This window comes from Halichoeres trimaculatus, unplaced genomic scaffold (assembly GCF_033239565.1).
Source record: "Halichoeres trimaculatus isolate MK-OKI-2021-1 unplaced genomic scaffold, fHalTri1.1 fHalTri1_scaffold_9, whole genome shotgun sequence".
NCBI classification, from domain to species: domain Eukaryota; kingdom Metazoa; phylum Chordata; class Actinopteri; order Labriformes; family Labridae; genus Halichoeres; species Halichoeres trimaculatus.
In genome coordinates, this window is record NW_027437188.1 from 31,131,803 (window position 1) to 31,155,000 (window position 23,198).

The 23,198-nt window shown below is 39.0% G+C and overlaps 1 protein-coding gene across 2 annotated transcripts in view; it reads right to left on the reverse strand.

Annotated features, from left to right (window-relative positions):
- Positions 1–23,198, reverse strand: part of cntn5 (contactin 5) — a 236,584-nt gene that overhangs the window by 188,068 nt on the left and 25,318 nt on the right. For both annotated transcript variants that reach the window (XM_074679099.1, XM_074679098.1), the window contains exon 2: positions 10,788–10,936. In XM_074679099.1, coding sequence (XP_074535200.1) covers positions 10,788–10,936 — 149 coding nt within the window. The remainder of the gene's footprint in view (positions 1–10,787; positions 10,937–23,198) is intronic.

Below are 23,198 nucleotides of genomic sequence, written 5' to 3' on the forward strand. Positions count from 1 at the left end.
GCTAACACACTGATAGCCCTGAACCTCACCTCTGGGCAGCTGTTAGCCATCCCACTCCCTTAATAGCTCTTCCTGCACAATATCAGAGCTTTTCAGCAGCAAACTAAACAAATGAAGTTTCTCTCTGGGGGGTCTTGCTGCACTGAGTGCTCTACCACTAAATGCATCGGTCTGACTGCATGAATGATTTATCAAATGCTTTGTAGCTCATTTTGGAGCTGTTGTGTCTCCTGAGCCGAGACTTGAGAGTATTAATCCCATCGTCATTCGCGCTTTCTCTTTACAATAGCACATTGTTGAATAAACGCGCTGTCTGCAACACCTTCAGTGACTGCGACTATTCATACAACATAATATACATATTTATCTGGAGGGACTTCCTTTGGATGGAAATGACTGTCTTTGTGAGAGGATATAATAAAGATCTTGGGTGTTTTTTTTTTTTTTTAATTAAAGAGCATTCAGTCGAAGGCTGTATCCACACAACTAAACAAACGGAGGCGAATGGATTCTTTGTAATGCTCATCACAAATAAGCAGCATTTCTTGGGTGATCACAGTAATGCTGAGGTCTGACTGCATGTTTTAAGAGCGGTTAGGCCCTGACCCAGGCAGACCTATAGCGTTTCAGAACCCAGTGGTCTCAAAAATTGATCTTTTTACCCCGTGTAGAATGTCACAGTGAACGGCGGTCAAGGTCACTTTCAAGATACCTTTTGTCTATGACTCGTTTTGTCACTTAGGTGGTTTGACCAGTAAAAGCGCACAGTGCCAGCTGATGCACAGAAGTCACAAGTGCGTAGAAATTAAATGGCAAAGAGAAGGAAGAACAATGACGCTGGGTGATCAAGCTTGAACAATAACAGTGGTGACAGCCACAACAAACATGAAAAGACAAATGTAGGTAAGCAATAACTGACAAACACAAGCAACCCCGAGAAACAGACATTAACACTACCTTCAAGCTAGCATACACTGTAAAAAAATTCCTGTTATTTTTAAGGGGAAAAAAAACGGCAGCTGTGTTTGCCAAAGAAATGTTGTAAAAATAAGGCAAAAATGTAAACAACTTTACGAATGACCCTGTCAAATGTACAGTTTAAAATGTTTTTAATTACATACAAATAATATTACAAACCAGTGAAATCGACAGCTATTCTTTGCTGAATTAGCATGACCACAATGCTCTTTCCACTATTTCTTTCAGTTAGACGGGCATGCAGTTGTTGCTTGTTGTACAGTGAATTCTATATAGATATATAGATATATATTTTTCTGTAGTAGGAGTAGCTGTTGATTTTACTGGTTTATAATGTAATTTGTTTGTAGATAACAATAGTTTTTAACTGTAAACATGACAGGTTCTTCCTTAAAGCTGTTTACATTTTTTCTGCATGTTCTATATTTCTCAGGCAACCACTGCTGCCGTTTTTTCCCCCCCATAAAACAACAGGATATTTTTACAGTGTACCTTTCGTCATAATGTTACAGTCTTGGAATGTGTGGCGCTGTAACCGCCTCAGCTGACACTGTGATCACTGTAGCACAGGTGCAGATTGTGTAGTCCAATGTTTAAAGGAATGTTAATCTGAGCTTCAATCCGTCAGGAAGTTTTTAAAACATGAGCAGTTGTCCTAATGAAGGGCTGCTATCTTGCTTTGTTTGATGATTTTGTTTTAACAACAGAAAGGCCAGTAACTTGGCTACTTAGAAGACTCCATGTCCCATGAGCACTAGCACTTACTGTCCCGAAAATGTGACCCTTACCAAGGTGTGTATTTGTTATGGATGCTGATCTTAATTTTCACACTACTTTTCTTTATTCAAGACTGTATAAATTTAAAGTTACATAGCGCTGCTGTTTGAAATGTGACAACAAGCTAACTTTGTAGACTCCGTTGGTACCATAGGAACTGAAAAATAGCATTTAAATATGACCTATTCTGATGCCGATCATCTCATTCCAAATTGTGGATTACGATATTAAAATAAGACTTTTTAAGGTCATGTGGTAAGTTCTCACAGGGACTTTGAGCTAGCTAACGAGTTGTGCAATTCAAATAATTGTCATGCAAGTGTAAATATTTATTTAAAACACTCAATGCATCCATATTGTGAGAGATTTTAAGTCTATAAAGACAGACTCATCAAAAAATAGTTTTTGTTAAGATGTTTATTAACCTTTTAAACAAAATCCACAAAAACATTGCAATATAATTTAGTTTATGATCGATTTTTTTGGTATAACATTGGATAAATCGGGCAGTTTTTGCAACTTTTAAAAATACATTCTTACAATGCAGCAAATATTTATTTTAAAAAATGAGCAACAACTAAGACGTTATTTTTACTGGAACTTATTGGAAAAGAGCAATGAGGTCCAGATATGATACATTTAGCAATAGAGGGTTAGTGTTTTGTTCCATTAGAATTCATTTTATGTAACCATGTCACAAATTTTGGCCTTGAGTTCTCCAAGGAACTAATGTTTTTACGCTTGCTGTGTATATGAAAATTATTAAGCGTTAACCTCCAAGTGCAAAGTTTTAAAGTCAACAGATTGAAAATGAACATTCTGTTTGTATTTTTTCACAAAAAAATCAGTGTTACTAACTTTCTGTTTCAGTCATGTCAGCACCATTCACCTCCAAGGCAGGTTAATAGGACTGGTGGTAAAAAGGGTTGAGCCTGCAGAGGTAGCAGGGATGTCAGCCTGGTTGATTGACAGCTCATAAAGGAAGGTAAGAGCTCAGGTGTGCATTCTGTGTGTGTGACCTGCAGCAGCTCACAAAGTCTCTTTAGTGATGGCTGTTCAGATAAAGAGACCAGTCATCATTATCACTGCACTTACCAACCATCAACAGGAGCAGATCTCATTTTTTATGTTTATTGTGTAGGAAGCTAAAAAGTAATGCATGAAACCTGTATATTTGGATATCAAGTGGTTTAAAAGCCATATCGTAGAGGACTGCTTGTCAGCAGCCATTTGTCCAGGCAGACTGCGTCCACCGTGCAGACATCTGCTTTGGATCTTCCTCTTTTATTGACTTGTGTGTATCAGGACTTCCCAGGAGTATCGAGCAAACAGAGTGGCCTGCAGAGAGCTGTCTCTCATCATCTCCTGCCTCTTTACTCTCCTTGACAGCATCTACGGGCAAATATTTGACTTGAGATAAGTTTCACATTACCAGGGGATCTGAGAATCGTAGGCGGAAATGGCACGGCCATCTTCTTCATTTGGGAGCGAAATTGAGCTGAAACATCCAAGCTTCACAGGCTGACTGATCCCAGACTGATATGATCACTTGTCTTTTTGGTAGTCTTTATATGAAGTGCTTTCAAAACGATCACAGCGTGAAGGGAGGTTCCATTTTTTTTCAAAAAATCAAGACACAATGTGGTTTCAGAATCAAATATTCTCATGAAATTTCCTTTTGGAGAGTTAATTAAAAAACACGTTGCCTCTGTTGGGGAATCCTGCAGACTGTGTAACTGATATATCAATACAGTGTGACAAGCTTTGTTCCTGCAGTGTTCGCTATTTCACCGCATAAATAATCAGTGGAGCAGAAATATTTTTCCCTACACCTGTTGTCCTGCTCTCTGTGGAGAGTCATCGCACAGGAGCTCAAAAGGGACAAAAATAGGAGAGTCTGAGCCGGCGCGGAAGGAGCGAGTCAATGAAGCAGGAAGAAAATATACCCGTGGTTCACAATGTTAATGAAGTCCAAGGTTGTTCAGGGAAGAGAAGTTTAGGTGCTGACAAGGCTTAATAACTTCTTAATATGAAATGACTTGAAAAATAACTTGACAAAAAAAAAAAAAGCCCTCCTCGGTGAAATACACAAGACCCTGAAACATCAAATGTGTTGACAGTAAATTGATGATATGAAATTATAAAGAGCAGAAAAACACGTTCAATTTTCATCCAGTTTATATTTAGGGAACACAGCGCTGTCAGAACCCTCAAGAAAATAATATTCACCAAAACAGAAACGGCTTTTCATTCAACTGCTAAAAGCATGTCTCTCCTTTTTGTAGCCCAGACTGTTTTATCTGCTGTATCAATATCGAGATTAAGCTCAGAGGAGAAAGAAAGGGAAAGAAAGACAGAACAGCGGGAGGTTTGCTTGTGGTTCACAGCGATCGATATATGTATCAGTGGGCTACTTCCAACTGCTGACCGACATCAAAGAGACAGACTGCAGGGGGTTTCAGCTTCACGCAATGCAAATTGTGCGGTGAGGAGTGCTGGAAACAGCCAAGACGTGGGAGAAAACTGTCATATCCATGTGTGTTTGTGTGTTTTCCTGAATGCGGTGTATTCAGGGACAGGAATACTCCATATTTATTTGTTTTTCTCCTCAGTTTTTTGGGATGAAATGATTCTCCAGGAGTTGAGCAAAAGTTGAATATTTGGATTGGACCTGTAAATCTAAAACCCTGGAGGCTTGCAGATTATTTTGCAGCATATTAAACCACAGCTCTGAGGATAAGTCTTCGACTTCTCAGCAGGCTCACCTCCCCTTTCTCCTCTAAACGCAATCGCTCAGAGAATTGCACAATGCATCTCACTAATGCCTCTTTCCGATTGTCAATCAGTTTTATGCACAACAGAACCAAACAGTGCTCTAATTGAGTTTGTATAAGATCTGTTTGGTATTACATTGGCAAACAGTGCTGAACCACCCACTTCCACTTCACTGAACAAGAAAATAGGGCCTCAGTTATGTTGGCAGAGGAGGATAAATCTGCCACTCCTTGGGAACCATCACACCTCTATTGGACTGCAAATGTTTCCACGCATGCACTCATCAGACGAGCGTTTCATGATTAACAACGTCTGCGAGAGAGCCGTTAGCCGGAAGGACAGCTGTCACAAAATTCACCTTATGTTCATGGACACTCATAATTATTCCTACTCAGACTACAGGGGAGGAGGAACCCAGCCTTTCCTGTGGACCCCCGCCAAAATAAAGTTGTCAAAACAAGAGCAGTATTTCAAGGCTGTGCAAATCATCCGGGCTGCATGGCAGATGTTACAACCTCAATAAAGCATGGCTCAAACAGGAGGTCAGCAACTTTTACGACTCAAGACCGAGCCAAGAGGAATCATTTATTCATCATAAAAGAAATGTGAACTGTGACTGCAGGGGAGCTAAAAGAAATAGGCAAATAAATGGTAGTAAACAGTAAAAACAGTTATAAAATTTGCTATTAACCAACATCCTGTGTGCACAAAGACATAAAACACTTACTTTTCTCTGATGCACACAAAACTGATGGAAATACTTTATAAAGAAACATGATGTGCAAATTCTGGGATGAAGTTCCTATTTTCTGGAAATACTTTTAAACATTTCTGACTTAAAGTTAAAGCAGCATGTTTGGCCAAGGCTGATAAACAAAATTAAACAGTTTTGAGCTTTGAAATTATGCAAAATCAGTTAAAACATGCCGTTCTGATTGCGCTACAGTTTAATGGGTTCCTTAATATTTGATTTCTCACAGCACATGTTCAGTGTTTCTGCTTCAAAGTGGCTCTCTGGTTCAAAGTGTACTCAGCTCCCTGGTGTCGCAGGTCCCGTTTTAGAAAATAATTAATCACGCTGGACTCCCACTATCTCAATATTGCAATTAAGGAAACAAATGCAAGTGGGTAAACCAATAATGAGCAACATAAACAGCATCAAATTCAATAGCACAGGGCAGTCACATCCATCACGTCGTGATTCTTGGCTGTTTTATCTCAGATTAGTTTTTACTTAAACTGACAGCAGCTCAAAGAGGAGGTACCGTCTGCATTTACAAGCCTCAGTTTGCTGGAGGGGGAGCCAATTTTAATTTCAAATTAATCCCAATTCAAATCTAAAGCTCTTCTGTCTTATTAAACTCAGCCACACAAATCTATTTGTGCATTATTAACAAACATTTTGTTGGAAAAATCACATATTGCACTCGTGTAAAGCAGCATACTGCAGTATCAGTGAAGTGTTAGTAGAAAAAAAAGACACTAGGGATATTCTTTTTTTACTTGTGTTGAAATTAATGAAAAGATCTGCAGTGCAGTGCAGTGTTAAAGCTCCCTCAAACATTCATGGTCCACAGAGGATAACCCTGAGACGTCTGTGTTCTTCTGACTCCTTACTGCACGTGACCAGCAGGCCAAAATTCTCACCTGGTCAGCACTTCAGTTCATGACACGATGCATCCAAATCTAATGACTGTGCCCAAAATGTCTCGTCAGCTGTTCACTACAGAGATGCTGACACGCTGATACTTAGAGGTGCTCGAAGCTGGTATAATGTCTTACACTTGATTGGTTCAGTGGGATGTCAGGTTTTCGGTTTTGTAAGACTTATAATTTCAAGATGAGGTTGAGCCACAGTTTAAAGCTTACCACTAATCTTTAAATTTATTCCGATCTCTGAAGTTTAACACAGATTTTCATACTGTGGTACGTTTAAATGCAAACCAGAAATATGAAGCTCACAGTGGCTCAAGAGGAAGATTTAGAGGATTAGCAAAGTCATCAGGACTTATCAAACGTCACAGTGGAAGTCAACAGATCCTGGAGATGCAGAGGTACTGCAAAAAGAAGAATATCACCACTATGATTCATCCTCTAGGGCAGCGTTTTTCAAAGTGGAGGCCACCAGGAGGCACTGTGGGGGCTCAGAAAATTGGATAGAGGGAAGAAAATAGAATCTGACTATTTTTCTAAATAACAATTTTTCCTGAACCTGTAACATGTAAAGTGCTGCGATCGTTGGATTCTCAAGTTTCCAATTGTACCTAACTGCACCTCGTGTAATGGCTGCAACTTTGGCATAACAATGTCATGATCTGTGTTGACCTGGTGGTTTGAGTCTGTTGCCAAGCTATCTAAAAAACTGAACTGAACTTACAGGCACTTCCCTTGTCTAACTACTGACTACATGTAAGAAAGGAGTATCCCACCTTGGCTGACAGAGCCCTGAAATGCCTCCTCCCCTTTGCAACAATCTACTTATGTGAGTCTGACTTCTGTTTGTTAATAATTTCTTATTCTAAACAACTGTAATAATTATTGAAAAGTGAATAACAGCTAGCTACATTTCTTTATATATTTGAAGCATGGTCTGTTGGTTTTCAAAGGGGGTCCCCAGGCAGAAACAAATGCTGTTTGGGAGGCCTTGGCATTGTAAAGTTTGGGAATCCCTGCTTTAAAGATGCTATGAGGCTATGAGGAGGATCTGTTTTAACCGCACTCCCTCGCCACCTTGTGGCCCGGAGGCTCCGCACTGGTGTAATTTACTTATAGCAAGGAATGTGTTTGTTTTGGTATTAAATGGAGATTGGATCAACAAATTTTCTTTGATCAAGACAACTTTTTACTGGATACAACGCACTGAGGTAAGGTATTTATCAGTGCAGTTACGTACCGCTGCGGTTTGAAACATGACATCAAGCAAACGTTGTAGTAGCTGGCTATATGTAGTGCTATCGGAAGCCCGGTGCTTCATCGTATCTGTAAGCTAACCTGACAATGAGTAAACACTGTCAGTCTGTAAGTAGTTTAGTAGCCATCTATATTTAGCACAGCCATCAGCCCGGGGTAACATTAGTGAATCCTGGTTGGCTATGTCCTGCCAGTCATCCACCAAGTAGAGCCAATGCAACCTCACTCTTCATTTAATTGATAGACTCTCAAGTTTGAACAGACCACTGCAGAATTACTGCTGCACGTGGGTTGGGATGGACATTATCACAAACAATTTAGCCCCTGTTTTAGCCTTTAGCCCAAGCGCTATCACTCTCCTGTTTATCTTTCTTCTGCTCTTTTGTCCTTTTTCTGTCTGACAGTTGGGCTCCAGTGTCCACCATCACTACAAAATTAATCACAGGAATCATTTTCAGCAGACAAAAACACAGATCTCTCTTCCCACTACCAAACTTTGTCAGAGACCAAAAGTGCTGAAAATCAATCCAGTCCTGCTCGACCCAATCAGGAAGCTAAGAAGTAGCATTATGAAGTAGCATTATGAAGTAGCCTGTAACCAGTAATATTGGTGCTGATAATCTAATTTTAAAGAGTGGATTACAATCAGGCATATATTTAGAAAGGGGAGTTTTTCAAGATCACTTAGGAACTTCTCACAGCCCCTTTGAGGCACAGATTTGAGTCTATCTTCAAACTAGTCCTGACTGAACATGCAGCCGTCCATAGAACTGATGTTCTGACTCTAACACACCTTCAGGCTACGTCAGCTCTCTGCAGCACCTTCACCACCATCTGAAGCAACACACTCTGAAGGTGGGTGATGGCTTGTGTGTTAGTTTTAACACATGATAACACACTGTCATCTTTTCTCTTGGAGGGACAAGAAGCCTACATTTTCCTGCGAAAGAAAATGTATCCAGACCTTTCTAGAAGCATGTGTACAGCTTCAGGGCTTGTCAGAGCTTCACCTCACATCTACATCCTCCGCCACCGAGCAGCTGTGGTGCTCACATAACTCACAGAGGAGCATGTGCAAAGCTGATAAAGAAAACAGGAATCAAACGCACATACTTTACTTTCCGGTCGTCTATCCCTCATCCTTTGCTGTTGCATCAGTGAATTTAATTCCATGCTAACACTTACAGAGAAGTGGGATTGGGGGGAAATGCAATTTTTCTTACCTGAACGCAGGAGAGCGTTAACATGCATTGTAATGTTCATGCATGAGAAAACAGAATGGGAACCTGTTAAAGCTAAAGTTCCACAGAGATGCAATGGAGATCAATCCAAACATTACTCAGCACATCATTCCTTGACCTGCTGGAGCAGAGATTATTCTCACTCTTGCATTAAAATGTTCAGGACTTTGTTCAACTAAACAATCTTACATGAATTTCAGAAGCATATACACTCACCAGCCACTTCATTAGACACAGCTGTCCAACTGTCGGTTAACTCAAACTTCTAATCAGCCAATCACATGGCAACAACTCAATGCATTTAGGCATGTAGACATGGTCAAGACGATCTGCTGCAGTTCAAACAGAGCATCAGAATGAAGAAGAAAGGTGATTTAAGGGACTTGAAACGTGGCATGGTGTTGTTGGTATTTCAGAAACTGCTGATCTACTGGGATTTTCACACACAACCATCTCTAGGGTTTACAGAGAATGGTCCCAAAAAGAGAAAATATCCAGTGAGCGGCAGTTCTGTGGGCCAAAATGCCTTGTTGATGCCAGAGGTCAGAGGAGAATGGACAGACTGGTTGGAGCTGATAGAAAGGCAACAGTAACTCAAATAACCACTGGTTACAACTGAAGTCTGCAGAAGAGCATCTCTGAACGCACAACACGTCCAACCTTGAGGCAGATGGGCTACAGCAGCAGAAGACCACACCGGGTGACCCTCCTGTCAGCTAAAAACAGGAAACTGAGGCTACAATTCACACAGCAACACCAAAACTGGACAATAGAAGATTGGAAAAACGTTGCCTGGTCTGATGAGTCTGGATTTCTGCTGCAACATTCGGATGGTAGGGTCAGAATTTGGCGTCAACAACATGAAAGCATGGATCCATCCTGCCTTGTATCAATGGTTCAGGCTGCTGCTGCTGGTGTAATGTTGTGGGAGATATTTTCTTGGCTCACTTTGGGCCCCTTAGTACCAACTGAGCATGGTTTAAAGTCCACAGCCTACCTGAGTATTGTTGCTGACCATGTCCATCCCTTTATGAGCACAGTGTACCCTACTTCCAGCAGGATAATGCTCCATGTCATAAAGCTGGAATCATCTCAGACTGGTTTCTTCAACATGACAATGAGTTCCCTGTACTCAAATGTCCTCCACAGTCCCCAGATGTCAATCCAATAGAGCACCTTTGGGATGTGGTGGAACGGGAGATTCTCATCATGGATGTTCAACCAACAAATCTGCAGCAACTGTGTGATGCTATCATGTCAATATGGAACAAACTCTCTAAGGAATGTTTCCAGGAACTTGTTGAATCTATGCCACCAAGGATTAAGGCAGATCTGAAGGCAAAGGAAGTCCAACCCGTCTGGTTTCCAAGTGACGTCCACCTGAGTCCACATCCAGGTTTGTTAGACTACTTTGTGCCAGGGAGCTAAAAATAACCTCAAACTAAACCTCTAAGTATTGACATTTAAAGAGCAGAGGGATAAAAACGTCACTTATCCGCCACACTGAACTGTTCATGACTGTTTAAAGTTTCCTGCTACACTGTCAGATTTTCAAGCTCTTACAGCTTTACAGAGGGGGAGTCTTATTCTTTTCTTACCCTCAAATTCCTCTTCTTTGGCAAAATGAGGACTATATATGGCTGCAGTGACCTTTGAGATTTTATATTTTTTATTTCATGTTAGCCTCATTTTCTCTGCAAAGAGGGATGTGAATATTGTATTTAGTCCAGAGATGAATAACCGATCTGAAAATGTCCAAAGTCTGCATGAAACGTAAATTATCATAAAGAAGAAGCTGCGGCACAATCTCTCATGCAAATCAAGACGTCCTCTTGTGTCAGTGTCCTCTTGAGCTAAAAATAATCTCCACTCTAAATGTTTTTTACATGTCAGAATGATCAGCATCAGAACTTGTCACATTTTTTTATCCTGAGAAAAAAACTAAAAAAGTCAAGCTGCTGTTTGAAAGTTGAAGGAAAAACTGAATTAAATCCTCCCCAAATGTTTTTTTCATGAATCCTATGTCTCTGTGAGGCGGCCTATGAATAAATGTATACTAAAACAACAGCTGCATGTGGCTCGCGCTGTAATGGGAAAGCACATTACCCCCAAAACTTCCAGGCTCCCCTTGTCTTCTCCTCTTTGGTTGTCGACTTTAGATTGAAACGCTCCTCTGGATCTTCACTCCTGCTCCGTCCACGTGTCTGTAGTGGATTGCTTTCTTCTGACATCTCAATCAAAAAGATGAGATATTGCTGTGGAAGAACAGTGAAACAGATGCTTGGAGGCATGTCAGCAAATCCCTGCTTAAACAGCGATCACTCATGACAACATCACTGCTTTTTTTAAGTCACTGCTGATAAATGTAGCTTGAAATTGCATTGTCTTCTTTTCCCAGTGGAACGAGTGTTTGAAAATCAGGAAGCATGAAAGTGTACATCAGCAGACATATTAAGCAGTAACGACTGACAGGCTTCGAGATGTATTGATACTTTAAGTTTACAACAAAATCTGACCATTAAGGGATTTTCTTCAAGCTACAAATTTCTTCTTCTTCTCCTGATGTTATGCAAAGTAAAGGAGCCTGTTTCTCAAGTGGATCTGAATCTGAGGCCACTTCCCAAAGTCAATCCTCATTGTCTGCTAAATGTCAGGTCAGCCCATGCAACCTGCGAGCACTTGTTTTGCCTTTTAAGTTTCTTTTTCCCACTAAAATATCACACAAATTTTGCAGCTTGATAAACTTACAGGATTCCCTGTTTCCATTTGCATTTCATCTGTGTTTGTACACTTAAATGAACAACACTTCAGTCCCATAAATGAATATTATGTCGAAAGAAACATCTTTTCGCAGAAGACACCCAGTGTTACATCAATCTCCCTCCAGCCAGCTGCCAGTTATGTCAGATTTCTGTCATCAAACATAGAGGATAATAAATGTCTGATTGTAATCCATGATTTAAAATGAGATCACCAGTGCCAAAATTGCTTATATTTAAATGCTATTTCTCAGTTTCCCTGCCCGGGTCATCCAGACCCAGACTGATTTACGGCACATTGAAGTCCCCATGACAACACCACACCACCCGACAAAGTTAAGCAGTAAGAAGACAGACCTTTGTTTTTCTCTGTTGAAGAGGATTTTTTTGGTAATAGTGGACACTTAAGCGGACAGTCAAAAAGAAAAAGGAGGTCAGAGCAGAAGAAAGTTAAACAGGAGAGTGATGGAATACAGGCTAAAACACCAGTTAAGCTGTTTGTGATAATGTTCATTTTAACCAACAATCAACAATTATTACAGTGGCAAAATTAACGTCTAAAGAACCATTTTTCAAACCACAAGTGTATTTCAAAAGACACAAATGCATTTTACAGAAAAATCAAAATCACAGATTACAAATTAAATTTCACCAATCAACATTTTATAAAGTGATTGTTGAGATTTATTAGTTGATCAGTGAATTTTATTTTGTGATTGGTGATATTTAATTTGTGATTGGTGAAATTTAATTTATGATTGGTGATATTTAATTTGTGATTGGTGAAATTTAATTTGTGATTGGTGAAATTTAATTTGTGATTGGTGAAATCTAATATGTGATTGCTGAAATTTAATTTATGATTGGTGATATTTAATTTGTGATTGGTGAAATTTATTTTGTGATCAGTGAAATGTATTTTATTTATATTATGATTGGAGAAATAGATTTTGTGATTGGTGAAATTTATTTTGTGATTTGGTAAAATTTATTTTGTGATTTGATGAAATTTTATTTGAGGTTGGTGAAATTAATTTTGTGATTGGTGAAATTTAATTTGTGATCAGTGAAATTTGTTTAGTAGTTTTGTGAAATGTATTTGTGCTTTGTTAAATGTATTAGTGCTTCTGAAATACTATTTCCCATTGGCCATCAGGGCCACCGTAGTGACCGCTGCAGTAGTCTGTTCAAACTTGAGAGTCTATCAAACAAATGATGGTTATGATGGTCCTGTTTGGTAGATGACTGGCATGAAATTACCCGGATTCACTCACGTTTTACATTACGGACATGTTTTAAAGCACCGGGCTTTGAGAAACAGTAAATATAGTCAACCACTAAACTACGGTACAAACTGGTTTAACAAATTCAATCATATCTCTTTGTTACTATAAAAAAACACATTACTTTGTCGCTTTGCATCCTGGGGAAAGTTGTCATGAACACAGAAAAGTAGTGTTAAAGAAGATCCAATCTCCTTTCATTTGCTTTAAAACGCATGAGTTTGCAATAGTCACGTCCTCATGACAGTGGGTGCTAGTGCTCATGGGAATCAGAGTCTTTATCCTGAAAAAACACTGACTTTTCCAGAGGGTCCTCACACCCTTTGAGGAATGTATCCTCTTCTGTGTCTGAGAGCTACAGTAAAAAAAAGGCAACGCCACTCTATGCTGCAATGCTACATGCTTTGTTTCTTTACACATGGGTTTAAAACAATGCAATCTGGCTCTCTATGAGGAAGAAATCAGCTGATTAAAAATGTTGAAAAATAAGAGTCTTTTTTAAGTTATGTATTTTTGTGCTGTTTGATTAGGGTAAAAACTGAGTCATGTCTGCTTTTGTCTAGACATGTGGGTCTAGACATTTGTCCTTCCAGTAGTTCCTTGCATCCCGCAGGACTTTCAAGTGCAGTGAAGGAGCATATGCTGCCCACAGCATGTATAATGACCCCCTTCAAGACCATCAATAACCATAATGGTCACGCAGACATTTATGTTACAGTTACCAGGATGAGGGATGAGGCATTTAAGGCAGAGGGCAACCTTCGTACGCACTGGTTAAAAAGGGTCCTGTTCAGTTTCCATGATTTCATTATCAAATACCAAATCATGACCACAGACACAGTGATGGTGGTTTGAAAAGAACAGCAACCTGCCTTTCAAAAAGAAGATTTATTGAAGGCAGACAGCCACAACACAAGACCTTTGTTGGTGATCTGATTTTCAGTCCTGTGTCCTGAAGCAGATGAAAGCTTCAAATTAACTTTCCTGGAAAGATTTCTGTTGGTTCAGCAGAGAAATCTGAGACAGATACATTTTTAATTATGTAATAATTCTGAATTTATTATTAAATCAGTACGTCGAAGGGCTTGGCTGTAGGTTCTCCGCAGCCTTTGCATAAATGAATCACATTTTAATTTCCACATTGACCATCTTTGATCGCAGACGTGTGCACATTAAAGCAGCACAGTTTCACTTTTTCATTTTTAAAGATATAGATTTCTGAATAATCATTTACAACTTCCTCCAAACTTTTAAAAACCTAATATCAATATCACATTTTGAAGTAGAATCTCGGATTCCATATTCATCCCACTCATTTTGAAACTAATTAGTATGTAATTAATCCACGCAGTTATTATTTGTCAATACTAAAGCATTAATTGTTCCATGCTAATGTTATGTTCTAACATCAAAGATGGAAAGAGGCTGTGAGATAATTAACACGAAAAGCCGAGTGTGCAGCAGAACATGAATATTGATCAATTTAAGAGACCGAATGTACAGTCTCATTGATTAGTCTTAAGACGTCAGATGAATAAAACATGATGTTAAATAAATGTGATGTGCTGGAGGAAAGTTTGATGATCACAAAGTGCCAATAACTTTTTAACATCAATCAGCTGCTTTTTCAGCAGAGGAGCTGAAGTTTGTTTATTGCTCGTTTGTGTTGAACTCACACATTTTGTGTCAAACCTTGCGCTACATTTCTTTGTCAGGATGTCAAAACGTGTCATCTAACACACAAAGTGTTAATTCTGTTGAAGGAAACTGTCAGGATACAACATCTCACTGTATTAGTCGTCTAATTCTTCACAGTATCATGTTTTTTCCTGTTTTGTTTTGCTATCGTCCGTTCGTGCTTTCTTTCAGTCCCAGTCCAGTGCGATCACCTGACCCCTCCTGAACGTGTAGCCCCTTTTCAACCCAACCCCTACACTGTCCCCCACTGTGGCAGAGTGCACTCCATCAGTCGTCACACTCGCAGCTGAGTGAAGTCCCCTTCATCAAGGTGTAGGGTATAATTACAGCAGGAAGCTTGGGGAAAAACTTCCCTCTCAGGCGGAAACAGGAATTGTGGGTTGACGTAGTTTCACAGCGAATGATGCACCAGGGAAAGGTGATTCTTTTTTTTTTTTGGAGGTAACGCATTTTGAAAAATCTTTATAGATGTTCATTTCATTCTTCTTCAGGGTTCCTACAGCTCAAGGTAAGCTAAATTTAAGACTTTTAAGACTTTTTTAATGACGTTGCGAATCAAATTTAAAAACAAGTCGACAATGAACCTCAATTGAAACAAACAAAACTAACAAGCAAAAACACCACATGAATTACCTGGGTTAGAGGCAATTTTAACCTAATGTTTATTTGACATAAAACATCGCTTTTTACCTTTTTTTTTAACCCCATTTTTACAACTTTATGCCTATTTTGCCCCCATTCATCTTTTTTGGCCACTGTTGCAACCATTTTTGGAATTTTTTGCATGGTTTTTGAAATTTAATTTCAAATTTAATTCTCAATTTTAGCTGCCATAATCAATTTTCCAAAGCCACTTTTGGATTTTTTTGCCAATTTTTGCTCATTTTTTTCTCTCTCCAGGCACCCAAGGTAGAACCAAGACATGCGTCTGCTTTAGAAGTTCCTGGTGCAACCACATCACTGTTTTGTTAGTTCCGCTATTGTGATTACTTGATGTTGCCACGAAAATAAAATTGTTAAGAAAAATAGATAAATTTTACTTTTTTTTTTTTTTACTTAAAACGAACATAAATCTTACCGATGTGTTCAAATTTTTAAGACTTTTGAAATTTGGATTTAAGACTTTTTAATGCCAATTCAAGCCTTATTTCTAGAATTATGAATTCAATGCCTTTTAAGACTTTTCAAGGATCCGTGAGAACCCTGTTCTTTGGTGAATTATGTAAGTTTGAAGGTAGGGTCTGCAGGAATTTTCATTACTTGTTTGTAGATACAACTTCAAACTGGGCTCCTCCTCCTTGGCTCAGTGCCAGCAGTAGCACACACCCAGAGCCTCTGAAAATACCTATGTGAACACAGTCACTAGCCTAGCAACCACCTGCAGCATGGCCTTTCTTGGTGAGAGTGACTTGAGAGAAGTGCACCTGACTTGGCATGTTAGCACAAGCTAATCACTGGGTTATTTGACACATACCTGCTCAGCGCAAAGCCAATTTGCGTGCTGAAAGCGAGTGAAATTTAAGCCAAGCTTCACCCTTGTTTAGGAAAAAAAGGCTTTACGTGTTCAGTGTTTCATTTCATTTTGGTTGTGTCTTTCTTTCTACAAGCTACGTCCATAATCATAGCTGCTCTAAAATAGCTTCTTCACCTCAACATGCAAAGTCACTTGTGCACAGTCATTGGCTGATGTAAATACGCTTACTCTCCACCCAGAAATGTCCCAATACAACCAATATATCAACATACAGGCAGGGGAGAGGGTTCGAGGCTGACACAGACACTGACATACATGCATAGAGACCCAAAAGTGATGACTGAGCAGGATTATTCCTATAAAAGTTATTTTTTTTATTTTTTAGGAAAATCCTCAGATTCTTCCTTAACATTTGTATTGAAATTTTGCAAAGATATAAAAAACACACAAAAAGTAGCCTAAATTTTAACAGAACCGTCTTGCAACATCTTTTCGATCAGCCTATATAGCCTAAGTGCTGCAATTAGCCTAATTTAGTTAATTAAATAACTTTTTTTTTTTATTCCAGGGGGGCAAAGGGCTTCACATGCAACTAAAAGCTGCCACCCCAATCATGATGCTGTGTAACTACCCAGAAGCCTGTCTCAAGAGGGATACCACCGGATACAATTAGCGATGCACATGTTCAGCATGTCAGCATCAGTGCAGACTTGCTGGTGGAGGGTTTTATAGCCCACCACCACTCCCTGCTAATTGGTTTGGGATTGACTTAATACGGCAGACTCCCTTCGAGGGAGGGGCTAGAGAGAGTGTGTGAGAGGGTGTAGTGGCTGGTTTGGAAAAAGGTCCTGTTTCATCTGTCTTGTTTCCTGCTCTGTCACAGCAAAAGATCAGAAAGGTTTCCATTCAAGTCATATGTGAACTTACACTGGATCCATTCACTTGCTGTCCTGTCACAGGTAAAATGCAGCCATCCTATTTTTGCCGGACGCAGAGCTGTGATGCATAGATTCAGCGTAGGGAAGATCGAGCGGGACAGGGAGTCATGACCAAGAGCTAACTAAAAAAACCCAGTCACTTTCAAAATAAAACAAACCGTGTCAAACTAGTTCATACTTAGCTTGACTAAGGGGATAAAAGGACATCATGTGTGGAGCCAGACCAGGAGTCAACAGAGAGATGAAGAAAGACTTAAAGAGTGGGAAGTACAGGAAGTTCTCGGTCTTGCGACTTCAGCTGTCAGGCAGTAATGCAGCTTGTTGGACTGAACACGCAGCTGGTGTAAGTTGACAAACGCAGTGATCATGCAACAGAAGTAGTAGTCAGACGGCACACTGCAAAAAACTAAAATCGTATCAAGTGTTTCTATCTTATTTCAAGTAAAAGTTGTCAGTCCGGGAAAATGCTACTAGTAAGTTTTCTCTTGTTCTGTTGGCAGATTATTTTTTAACTTATTAAAAGCGATTCAGACCTCATTTTTATAATAATAATAATAATAATAATAATAACTTTATTTATATATCACCTTTTAAAGACAAAAGTTTACAAAGTACTTTCACAGGAACACAAACAACACAGCACAGAAACACAAAAACAAAACACATAGTTCAAGAGGCACTTGAGCAGAAAGACACCATGCATGTGGGCGACAGGAAGCATAGTCAGGGACCCAGACAATACAAGAACCGTACAACACAAAATGAGACCATGAAGACAGAAATAAAAACTAAAAACATAAACTCAGTGAGAGAAAGGAGGAAAAGGCAATGGAAAGGGCAATAAGAGGGAGTTACAAACAAAATCAGAACACCAAAAATAAATATATAAAATTGTAAAATAAATATGAACAGAATAATGAAAGAATAATGATAATTGAACAAAGATATGAGCAAAAGATAAAACAATTAAAAGCCTAAAGGGTATAAGTGAAAAGATTAAAGGTGAAACAAGCCTGAATCAAAGTTTGGTAAAATCAGGATTAGAAGAAGGTAAATTACAGTAATAAAATAGAATAAATAAATAAATAAATAAATAAATTAGAACATATAAATAAAGAGGGTGGACTTAAAAAGGTAAGAACGATGAGATAGAGAAGAACTAAATAAATAAATAGATAAATAAAAATAAAAAATAAGAGAGCAAAAAATTAAAGACGAAAGACGGCATCACACAAAAGCCAGCCTATAAAAGTGGGTTTCTAAAGGTGATTTAAAAGAAGCATCAGACTCTGCATGCCTTATCTCCTCTGGCAGGTCGTTCCAAAGTCGAGGAGCTTTTTGAGTTTAAATGCCTTGAAACAAGACATTTTTCTGCACTTTCCTGGTGAATTTGGCTCGTCTTTAGTCTAAAAAAGGCATTTGCTACCGAAAACAAGACAAAAACACTTGTAAAGATTTCAGTTTTTTGCTGTGCAAACATATATGGCTTTTGACTCTTTGCCTGCCGATTCTGTACCTCTACCTGATTTCAGCCCTTTTCTGATTGAACACTATGTTCATGGATCACAACAACTTCTGCCACGTTTTTACTGTATGTGCTGTGATACTGACTACTTAAATGAGAGAGAAACATGTTTGTCAACATCAAGAAATAACATCAGGATCAGAACGATGCATCATGATTGGCAGTGATACAGATTAACTTTCTGTTTTCTTCTTTTCTGAATAAAACAAAGTGTACCTTGGCACAAATTTCCTGAGTCAGTGATCTTGCTTCAAACTGTGGTGCTTAAACTAGCATCAAAGTAGATCAAATTACAGCTAAATATGCCATTCAGAGCACTACAGTGTTGTTATTTTACCAAGACAAGAGTAGGAGCACTAGCTCAGCTGTGACACAGAAACAGACAAAACAGGCACATCATACAAAAAGTTAACACTAACACAAATCTTCTCTGGATCATGATTTAAAGCCTTTGTTAGAATAATTCTTCTTTATTTTTACAGCTAACAAGGAGTCATCTCAAAGAACCACCGTTTTTTTGCATTTTTGTGTGGCTTCATTTCTCATAGCCGGAGCTTGCCACTTGGATCAAATCCTATTTTTCCTGTAAAATGTGTCTCACATGCTGCCACAGAAGCCACTACCTGACTAGAGAAGCACCTGCTCTACTGAGCCGAGGCTAACACACCCTTTATTTATCGCCTGCTGTCTTCAGAAAGCCTGTTGACTCTTGAGCATCACACCATCCCCGTAAAGTGATAGTCAACAGTGAATCCCATATGCCTGAACACATGATCTCTCCCAGGCAGAGTCCTAATATAAAGAAATATATTTTAAAAAGTGATTTCCAGAGAGGTTACCTCATTCCTATCAACAACAGAGCCGCCAACAATAAAGGATGTCATATTTTCATCCACCGCTGAGGATTGAGCGGGTAGCAGCCTGTCAGATTTGGATCTCAGTGCCTCTGTGGTGGGAGTGCGGAGCCTGATTCTGAGCAAACACTGTAAACACATGTAGAGCTGCTATGCATTCTTCTTTTAGCTTTTGTTGCTGCTGTCTCCGAGCTGGGAGTGTTGCTCATTTATGAGCAGAATAGAAGAGGTTTTGAAGAAGTGTGTCAGTGGGGTGATACCATCCTCTCTTATAGAGGCAGGATGGACGCTGCAGCTCTGCATGGACAGCTATGAGCTGACAAAGGGCTTCACTGAGACACAGCTGCCTGGTCGGTCACAGTCCAACTGGGATCTGACACCACATTTCAGTCTGCTGAAACCAGAGATGACAGAATTTGCAGTTTAGAAGATTTTGATCTGAAAGTGGTCTACGTTTCTCCTTGCACCGTTTTCTATCATCCTGAAATTTTGCTGCTCCTTTATGTGCGTTCTTCAAAAGATTTCAAACAAGATTAAAATGTTACTTGAACAATGCGCTCATACAGACTCTGCTCAATTATTTTGGTGTGCTCACAAGGTCAAACTGAGAAAAAAAAATCAGCTTTAAAAAATAATTCTTATCTTTACATGTGATAAAAGCCCTTTTCCTTTTCTGTTTGGAACAAATTGTCTTTACTCACTTGAAAAGAGAAGCTTCTCGAAGGATCCGCCTTATCATATCTGAACTCACTTCAACAGTAACAGATTCACAGTGTAGAAGAATTTGCAGAATGTGTTTGGTGACAAACTTATATCATCTTACAGCAAAGTGAGCAAACCGACTGCATTTCAAATGAGCACTGTTGCCTCGTTGAGACTTGAAAAAGGAGAAATTGGTGTAAAAAGAAATAACTTGAGTTTATATGTCTACTATTTTTAACAGATTGTCTTTGATGAGATGACTTTTTGCCAGTTACAGAATGATGCAACCAAAACACAAATGAAAAAGCAACAACACAATAGAAGTACAGCCACAACAGAAGTTAAAAGAGGTTAGTTATCTTAACGGACACATAAAAAAAAGTTGCAAAAGAAGTAAAAGATTATCTTTTTAACTTCATCTATGATAAATAAACTTTGTAGGGGTCTCACCTTGTAATATCCTTATTACTTAGTGCTTTTTTTTAATTTACTGAAAAAATGGTCATCTTATATTTAGCTTTATGATTTAATAATGTTAGCATTAAAGCTATTTTCATCATAGCTGGGGCTAAAAAAATAATTTACTTACTTTCACAACTTTTTTGTGTCCATCCGTTACAATAACTGTTCTCGTAACTTCTGTTGTGGCTGCACTTTCGTTGTGTTGTCGCTTTTGCATTTGTGTTGTTGTTTTTGCAAATCAGATGACAGCCACTGGCCACGGTAGTGATGAGGTCACATATTGATTTCAATTGATAAATCTGTACTTTCTTGCCCCACACAGCAATTAAAAGTTACCTTTAGATTTGTGTATTTTTAGTGATAGCTAACTCAAAAATATTACATGTGCTGGAACTCGTGCTGTCAGGCGATTAAACAAAATATTCTTTTTTGTTACTGGACTTGTAAATAATTAATCTAATTAATTCTATTTTAATCTCATGTCTGTTTAAGGTCCCCAAATAAAGATTTTGAATTCTAGGACATTACAAAATTGTAGAGCATGACAAATAAAATGAATACACGAAGAAGAGAAGATTTGTAAATACACATTTTTTTCAACCGGCCAATAATATCTGCTACCTTTTTTACTGCATCTATTGATGTAAATAATGTTTTTCAGCAGGGGGGAGGCAGGGTCTGGCAGAGCTTGTCAATCAAAAACATGCTTGTAAACTACTGTGGGTGAGAGCGGTGCGCTCTTTGGTTGAGAGCTCAGCATGGATATGAGGAGCAGATAAGAGATGACAGAGGCATAGCGAGATGCTGGAAGTCAGAAAAGTTCAGGCAGCTCACGATTCAACCGAGGATGTGTCGCCATAGTTCAGAGAGAAAGAGTGGCGGGATCATGAGAAAAGACGATAGAGCTCATGGAGAGAATCAAAGGATGGATTGCCCAAGATGAACGCGATCAAAAAACGCATGTTTTGTCTGTTTTTTGGATAAAAAACAGGAAGAGAGACATAAAAGAAGAGAGTCCACTCTTCTTGAGTAGTTTTGTGTTAACATAGTCATAGAAAACAATATTGTTTGGGTTCTTGAAAAATTCTTCAAGATGCGCTGAAAATGGCTGGCAGCCAATGAGTTAATCATGTTCATTTTTGTAACGCATTAATTAATTAATCTAATTTACCCCGTTAGAATGACAGCCCTAGCTGAAACAATGATAAAACTTCGTGAACTCTGCGTTACTTGGTGTCAGTTAACTTACAAAATATATCGAGGTGAAACGGATTGCTGTTACCCGTCACAGCGCCAGAGTCATGCTGATGCTCTGTTGTTCTAATCTTAATGTGTTAAAACAAATCCAACCAGCTCTGTGTCACTAAAATTCAGTATTATAACATAACCATTGTTGTCTCTGATAATCTCATGTTACAGAGTAGGTCATGAAGCAGTATCAATGTGCGAGTGAAGCTACTTCACAAGTTGCTAAAAATGTTGTTAAATGCCTTTTCAGCAGAGGTGGGAGAAAAAAATTGAAATGTTTTATATGATTTTTGTCTGACAATATCAAAATTGGGATTCTTTGTAAAAAAAAAAAAATCACTTTTTTATCCAAATTCAAATTCTTGATTTCAGTCTTTGTTTATAACAGGATTTGGAGAGAAAGTTACCTGATATAGTCTGTAGACATTGTCATTATTTAACTTTTTCACATGGTCTGGTTTCTAATAAGCAAACTAAAAATTGCAAAAATTGTAAATATTGAAGAATCACAATTTAAATCGAATTGGCACCCGTAAAATCGTAGTAGAATCATATCACAAGAATAGCATATCATCCCAGGCCTACTATTCAGTACACATCTGTGCATGAAATTACCATCTGAAGTCACTGATATAAAAATCATACACGCTATTGGAACTGTGATGATCTTATTTCTGATGTTCTCTAACTTGTGCCATGCTCCTTTTGTTGTATTCGCTTCTATTTGTCAAAGTTGTTTTGAAAAGTGTCTCTGAAGCTGCAGCAACGGCCTCCGTGCTGAAATGTTCTGGCTTCTGTTTTGCTAAACGCCCTTCTCTGCCACAGTCTCATTGTACATTCTCTCTTTCTCTCAATGATGTTAAGTCACAAGTTTCTTAGTGTCACATTGAATCCTGTCTGAGCTCACCACATCTGTGAAGACATTGTTCTCACATTAACTCCCACGTTGGTGACATTTTAACAACATCAGCGTTAAATCTTGACAAATACGTTTGCTGATGCAGGAATGTGCAGTGCTTCAGTTTTCGAGGTGCAGGTGCAGGTGTGGAGAGAGTGAGGGGGCATGACAAGGATCCGTGACTCTAACTAGAAGTAAAAAGAGCCAGTTATGCTGAGTGAACACAGCTCTGAGCAGTTGGCCATGGAGCAGCAACACGGAGCAGCTGAAATGCTCAAAGGACAGCAGGGAGAGAGCACTTCTCTTTAATCGTGGTTTCATGCCTCGAGCTTTAGTTCCAGGAGGTGTTGAAGGGGACGCTGATGAGGACACCAGTGGGTTTTCCTGTCTGCAGCTCCTCCTAAGCAGCGTGGAAGCCACTGTGTCCTGCAGTGACAGCAGAGGTCCGACACTCTGCAGACGAGACTCACAAACCATCATCCATCATCCTTTAGAGGTTAAGCACTGAGATTTTCCTTAAGTCCTCTTTTCTTCTTTGATGTGATTGTTCCTCCTGCTATAAATAAACTCCACTATTGAGACCTTAAACTGACTCGTTGCTTCTTTGTACTTGGGACACCAGAGATGAAAGGCATCTGGAGAATCTTTTATTTCTTATGTTTGAGGTTTGAAGCTT